This window comes from Cyprinodon variegatus, unplaced genomic scaffold, assembly GCF_000732505.1.
Source record: "Cyprinodon variegatus isolate N-32 unplaced genomic scaffold, C_variegatus-1.0 Scaffold534, whole genome shotgun sequence".
Taxonomy (NCBI): Eukaryota; Metazoa; Chordata; class Actinopteri; order Cyprinodontiformes; family Cyprinodontidae; genus Cyprinodon; species Cyprinodon variegatus.
The window spans coordinates 300765-308267 of NW_015150987.1; the positions used below are offsets into that span (position 1 = coordinate 300765).

Below are 7503 nucleotides of genomic sequence, written 5' to 3' on the forward strand. Positions count from 1 at the left end.
CAGACCAGATGAAGCTACTATGAGAAAAAGCAGAGAGAGCAGAACGTTAGAGATTGAACAGATCACCATGTTGGTGACATTAAATATGTTCTTTTGCTAAGATTATTTAGAGCAGCAATCTTCTCTGGGATCAGAGTTTTTCAAATCTTATATCTTCTGACCAGCAAAAGAGAACCAGAACAGACTCATAAGCTAAAGTCAGTGGATGAAAATATTTCTAAAAGATCTTTTGACCCTAATAGTAACACAAACACTATAAACAACCAATGTGTTTTTCCCTTTGTAAGGGATGATTTTATATCTCTAAACATTTTAATCTCTGTGGATTTTATCCAGACTGATTACTTGTTAAAATCTTTACGGAATTCCTTTTTGTTGTAGTTAAACATCATTTTGTTTTTAGCTGGAAATATGAGTGAATGTGTTCAATCAACGCTTAGCTAAACGCTAAATTCATCAGTTGATGTTTTTTTTTTTTTATATATTCTTTGAATTTTTTAAATTTTTATGAGGAAATGTCATTTATCTGTCATAATGTGAAAGTTTGTGAATTTTCTCCCATCGGTTTGGCTTTTAGCAGGTTTATTTTCCACATTCTGCTCAGATTTCAAACTTTCCCCGCAGCTGCAGTTGCTTGGTTTGGCCTGCAGAGGGCAGAGCTGCTGCATCGTTAACGCCGCTTTGTTTCCTTCACCTCGTAACCATGACGACGTCTCCTGGGTCACAGGTGGTTCAGGGCCGCTCTGAACGAGTCCTGTAGAGATGCAGGGAATAATTCAGGTAATCTCAGAATTAATTCCGGTTTAGAACCTGGAACAGTTCCGATTAAGATTAGCTGTTCAGGTAGTTGATGACGTAGCTTCCTCATATCACGACAGGAGCTCTCTCTCACACACACGCACGTTTCTCTATCCCCGTGGGGACTTTCAATTGACTTAAATTCATCCTAACCATTACAGGTTAATACCTAAGCCTAATCCTGATCTAAGATCTATTCACAACTTAATCCTAAACCTAACAGCATTTTATTTCATTATAAAAACGCACCACCCCACACACACACATACCTGTTCTGCTATACATAGTGAGGACCATGTGTTATCTCTCTTTGATTTTCATTGATTTTCAACCCTTTCTATGCCCTAACCCTAAAACTAACCATTCCCAATGCATACCTCACCCAAACCCAATTAACTCCTTAGCCCTAAACCTAACCATTAGCAAACTAGCATGCATGGACCAGCAAAATGTCCTCACTTTGCAACAAATGATCCTCAGTCTGACGGTGAAATTGGAAAAATGGTCCTCACTCTGAGGGCTAGACAGGTACTCACTCACAGCTGTGTTTTCATGACATATGGGGACATTTCATTGACCTGCATTCATTTTGTATGACTAACCCAGACCCTAACTATTACCAATATATACCTAACCCCAACTCACAGGATAGAACTTAACCGTATGGGAACCAGTTGCATGTCCCCATGTGTACCTGTAATTCCCACATGTTGGATATTTTAGAAAATACAGCACCCACATTGTTGGTAAAACAAGACCACACTCACATGCACACGCCATCCCACATAAGATTAAGCTTCCTGTTCTCCTTATAAGGCAGACCAGACACTGATCTGTCATCATGCAATGACTTCATCACATTTTTAATCACCTTTAGTGCATGTGGAAAGTAACAAGAGTAACGCAAGATATGACTTTTCAGTCTCAAATCGTAGAACTGAACTCAGCTCTACACAGATCAGTCTGGCTGCTGCCAGGTTATGTAGAAAGTATTAAAACTTAAAGTGATCAGACAGCTGAACTGTCGAAAAAACTCTAAATCGTGTCAGACTGCATCACAGTGATAACATCAAGCCACAACATTGCACAATTTATATTTAAGGCTCTGAACTTCCTTATCAATGTGTTATTTTGTAGCATGTCTTTTCTTCCACACTGTTTACATTTGATCACTGCTGCACTTTAAAACGAAATTTAAATTTGTATATACTTTGTGTGTAAAAAAAAAAAAAAAATGACAATAGTTGTCTAAGTCTAAGGAAAATGAGAAAAAAAAACTGGATGGAACTGGTAAAAAAGCGTATTTCCCACTCCTGAACCAAAAAAAAGAATTTTTTCAGTTTAGCCCCGCCCCCTGACGCAAAAACAGCGCTAGCTTGTAGCGACATCATAGCTGCTGGAACTCTGCAGTGACGTTGGAAGCATCTCTCATTGAAAAAAATGCTGCAGCTAATCTGGTTCCGTCTCAGCTAAGGTCAGAGGTCAAGATTGTAAGGAAGAGACAGAGGCAGGGAAGAACTAAGTTCCATGGGAGGGGTCAGAGGTCAAGGCCCGTCTCACAATTGCCAAAAAACATCTTAAAGGTCATCAGGATTCATTTGGGAACTGATGAGAGCAAAGTGGATCCTTACTGGAGCCGTCCTCCTGTTAAAATCTGGATTAAAACCTTTTTAGAATCCCACCAACCAAACATAGTGGTGGTAGAATGATGCTCTGGGACGGATTTCCTGCTTCCTTTATTCTGCTCTCAGTACTATTCAGCCCGAGCTGGGGGGGGCAGATGTCCCAGTTTCAGCAGCTGTTGTCCCCTGACGTGTTTATAAGCAGTTGCTTTGTTTCCTGATCTCCTCATCCAACAAACAAATCAGCTGCACCTGTTCCCTCCACTCACCTGAGCCCATCATGGTTGCCATAGAAACAGACGTAAAGAAATTTGCATCCAGTTTGAATACTAAAAATGTCATACTTGAGTAACACGCAGACCGGTTTTAATCCAGAGCACACACTTAAACCGGTTTAACAAAAGCCATGTGTAAACACGCTTTGATCCAGTTTAGACATCAGTTTCATTCTATTCAAAGCACAACTTGATCCAAATGTGACAGTTGATCAATTGGAAAAGCCATGATTTTTAATTAAAATGTCTAATCTAGTTTTGATCCATCGTAAATATATTAGATTGGAGATTCGTACAAACCAGTGGCTTCACACCAGTTTGACATATACCAAATTAAAATTTAGCTAGAAATTAAATTTTAATTTAACCAGATTCCAGTTTATATCCGATTGGGGTAAAATTTGCTGTCTTTAAACTTCTTAAACCTGGGATCCAGTTTAGAATAGATCCATCCAGATTAGACCCAGCCTAAACTGGTTTATATTCAGTCGGAACCGTATTTCTATAAACTTTGAGTTCTTATGAATCTGAGAGCAGGTCATCATTAAATAGGAAAGTAAATCATATCGTATTTTATCACCTCATACCCTGATGACCGCTAAATAAGACTGTTGCCATGGTAATCACAATATTTAGCTTATATGTTAAAATTAAGCAGACGTGTCAAAAAAACAAAAATAACTGCAAGAAAAACTTGAGCTGGATTAAATTTAGAACAATTAAAGATAACCCCCCCCACACACACACACACACGCACAGAGCTTTGTTTTCATGACATATGGGGACCTTTCATTTTCTATGGCCTAACCCAGACCCTTACCTTAAACTATTACCAACATATACCAAACCAACTCAAAGAACAGAACTTTAACATATGGGAACCAGTTTAATGTCCCCATATTTATATTTTAAAAAATACTTCCCCCACATTTAGACTAAAAACACCTAGACCGGTGTTAAGAAGTTTCTCGTTTGCGGTGCAGTGAGACTCCACACATTCAGGTTCAGTTTGCAGATTTTATTTTAGCACATGAGCAGCTCATGACACAGCTTCTCCAAAGGACTCGCCTCATGTCTCTGCTGAACTACATCTCCCACAATCCCCTGCAAAAGTTTAAGGCTACAGCAGCAACAGTTTCCTGCTGCTACAGAAACACTGTTTCAAAGACGGAAAAGACATTTAAAAGAAGATTCCAGCGTTCTCGACCAACACGACCCGGACGGAGTCCGACTGCAGGCTGAGTTCTGTCTGGTTCTGGTCTGAACCCAGATCCAGTTGGAACCAGCTTGGTCCTGCTCTAAGTCTGACCCGTTCTAGTCTGGTTCCACTCTGATTCAGTGTGAACAGGACCAGTCTGGTTCCAGTCTAACCATGTCTGGTCCAGTTCTGCTCTGGTTCCAGTATAACCCAGTCAGATTCCAGTCTCAGTTCATTTCCAGTCTGGTCCCATTCTGACCCAGTTGGATCAGTTCAAGTAAATAAAACTATTTAAAAAATAAAATAAAATAAAATAGCTCCTAACTGTTTTGTATCAGAACCATTTACAGAACCAGTGAGTCCAGTTAAGCTCAGATCTGAAGTGAATCAGAACCAGTAGCTCACTGGTTTCCTTCAGAACATTGACAGATCCAGCTTCAGTTCCAGATGGTTCCATTGTTTGGTCGGTTCTGACCCGTTGGGTCCGGTTTAAGGTCTCTCTGAGTTACCAGCTCTGCAGAAGAATCTGCGAAGCTCAGTCCGACGTCGTACCGATAAATACGGGACCAACTGGAGCAGCCGGTCCAAACAGAACAAAGGCTGCTGGTTTGTTTTCAACTGGGTTTGAATCTGATGGAACCAAATAAACTGAACCGGACTTTTCGTCCCGTTTTACTGTAAACGGGACGGAGCCGAGTTCCAACCCCTGAGGAACGTTCTAGAGGACATCAGGGTTCTAAAGGAATCCACAGCCTCCAGAATCTGCTGGTACCGCCCCGGCTCTGAAAGCAGTAAATCCAGTGAAGAACTGCTACACGGAGATCCAAATGATTCCTACAGGATAAAACCGGGTTTTAGGTCCAAACTCTTGGATCGGTTGGCACATTCAGTCAGACCAGCGGGAAGCATCAGGGACCGGTTCTGAAAGAACTTCCTGTTCTGAGCAGAACCTTTAAGCACTAAAAATAACAGATCAATTAAGTTCTATTCTGTTCTACGGAAAGCCCTATGGGCCAAAATTCCACCGCTCTTTCCCAGTTATTCCCAACTATGGAGTATCAGGTCCAACCCAGCGGAGCGGAACCAGGACTTTTTCCCAGATGCTCCAGCAGGGAGAACCAAGCTCCTGCACGTGATCCGAAAGGTTCCCAGAACCGTGTCTTCATGGTACAGAACCACAACATAAAGATATTTACTTTCATGATTTTTTCTTCCTTGGTAAAATGAAGAAATAAATCTGCTGGTTTTCCTTCAGAATATTCCGGAGCTCCAAGCAGCTGTCTGTCGGTTCTGAATCAGTTTGGGTTTGGATGAGTTCAGGAACTGGACCAAAGCTAAAAAAAAAAAAAGCAGCATTTAAATAATTTTCGCTCCTACAGAAGCATCAGAACAGTTTGGCCGCCCGAACCCGGATCACCTCAGAACCTCAGGTCAACATTTGACCCGACCCGCTGAAACCTGAGGAGTCACCTGACAGACAGGTGTGTTTTGCACGGTTCAGGTACCCAGAGAGGTCAGCTGGACAGTAGGTCCAACAGAACCGGAGCAGCTTATTCTATGAAAACAGAACCATTAGGCTCATCTGATCAGGTTCTGTTGCTTTTTCAGACGTTTTTTTGGACCCAGCTGACCTGAAATAAGCAAAGTGGTTTTTCCAGTTTTAGGTCCCTTGGTCTGAAGTCCAGGAAGCGGTTTGGGTTTCCTGGCCGCCCCGGTTCAGCTCACTAAGTCCTCTCCCAGCCTACATCAGGCTCTTGCGGTTAGGGTTCTGTTTGGTGCTGTTGGAGGGGGAGAATCCGGGTTGCAGCTGCTGGTACAATGCCTTCAGCTCTTTGACTTCCTCCAGAACCTCCCGGGCCTGGTTCCAGGCCTCAGCGGCCTCCTTCAGGAGTCTCTCCACCTCGGCGCGGGACCCATCCCCTGACGGTTTCCCCCCCCTCGCCTTCCCAGGCTCCGCGTCGCTCCTGACCTCCGTCAGCAGCCTCTCCGTCTTCTCCAGCTTCTTGCTGATGAGCTCCTGCAGCTGGCTGATGGGCGCCATGGTTCCGGTTGCCGTGGCGGTGGGGGAATGTGATGTCACAGGGGTTTTGTTCTTGGCACCTTTGGTCTCGGAGTGGTTCAGGATCTCGTCCATGGAGGAGCAGCGGTTTTTCTCCGCCACGCTGGGCCGTTTGTCCGGCTGAGGAGTTCGGCTCTGACCCGTTTTCTGCCACACGACCGTCTCGCGGGGAAGACTGTGAGACTTGGTGGAAGACTCGGTTGTTCCGGCCGACAGAGCGCTGTCTGTCTGGGACCTGGGACAGTCGGGGCTGAGCTGGGAGGCCGGTTTGTCCAGGTTTAGGGTGTTGAGTCCATTCTGAGACGCCGTGTCCTCCTCTTGGATCAGGTCCAGGGTCAGCATCCCGTCTGAGGAGGAGGTGGAGGCCTGAGGGGCAGAGAGAAAACGGGTCATTGGCATCCGGTTCCTAAAAAACTGATGCCCCTGAACACCCCGAACAGGTGACTCAAGCACTAATGATCCCTGAGGAACCAGGAAACAGGGTTCTGATCCAGAACCTGCAGCAGTAGAAGCCAGTTTGGGTCATGTGGTCATAATGTTTTAGCTCATCTGTTCCAGACAGATTTGGACCTAAATAAAAAGCTGTTGGTCTCCCGTCATACTGACCACGGCCAGTAGGTGGCCTCTGGAGGGAAGGCGGCGGTTCTGAGGAATCTTGGCTCGGTCTCTGGTCAGATGGGACAGCTGTGAGTCCTCCACCAGAACCTGGAGGAAGAGGAAGAGGAGGAAGAGCAGAGCTCATTAGACTCGATCTGTTTTAAACCCCATTTGCAACCAGAACTTTTAAGCTTCATCAGAACTTCAGAATTTTACAGAATCTGGTACCAAACATGTCCGAAACAAACGCTCTGGTTCTGAGTCAGAGACAGTTTCTCATTATGTGTTCATTCAGCCTCAGCGCTAGTACTGTTCCAATTCACAAGAACAAGAAGACAGAGAACGGACAAAGTCCCAGGATGATGTTCACCCCTCCCTCTTTACCCAGCATGCATCAGAGCAGACTTGTCTGTTCTTGAGACTGACAGCTGTCCCAGCATGCACTGCTGCAGCAGCAGCTTCCAGGTTAGTGCTATCAGAGCTCAGAGTATCAAGTTAAAAGTTCTCTTTTCTATTGTTCAATAAAAGTACGTTTTAAAATAACTTAAGGCGAGAACATTTTACTTTTAAGTGTCACTACATGGCCCAATTACTGAGATTGAGAGGACCGCGGGAACCAGCGGACCACCGAGGCTAACCGCAGCCAGGGCGGATGTTTTTTTTGTTTGATTTGGCAAAATGTTAATTTTATTTGTTTATCTGACTGTGTTTATTATTATTATTCCCTGAATAAATGAAAAAAGTACGAATTTATTAATATCTAGACTATTAATAACAGGAGGTGAAAAGCTAACCTGACTCCGCCAGATGGATTTGCTCCGCATATCCATCTGGAAACCTTCCGTTGAAGTAATTTTGGGAAGGGGCGAAAATACTGGTTAGCTGATTGGCCTATGTTGGTGATAGACGGGCCTAATACACCAATCAGGTCAACGAAGCATATGATGTAGTAAC

General features: G+C 43.9%; 1 protein-coding gene across 1 annotated transcript in view; it reads right to left on the bottom strand.

The window, feature by feature from the left end:
• Nucleotides 1-4195: 4195 nt before the first annotated feature.
• The window catches only part of LOC107095253 (pleckstrin homology domain-containing family O member 1-like), an 18185-nt gene continuing 14877 nt past the window's right edge, over nt 4196-7503 (bottom strand). Inside the window, exons 5-6 of the mRNA XM_015391264.1 lie at nt 6559-6657; nt 4196-6318 (exon numbers count right to left, since the gene is read on the bottom strand). Of these exons, the coding sequence (XP_015246750.1) occupies nt 5635-6318; nt 6559-6657 (783 nt within the window). The 3' untranslated portion in view covers nt 4196-5634. The remainder of the gene's footprint in view (nt 6319-6558; nt 6658-7503) is intronic.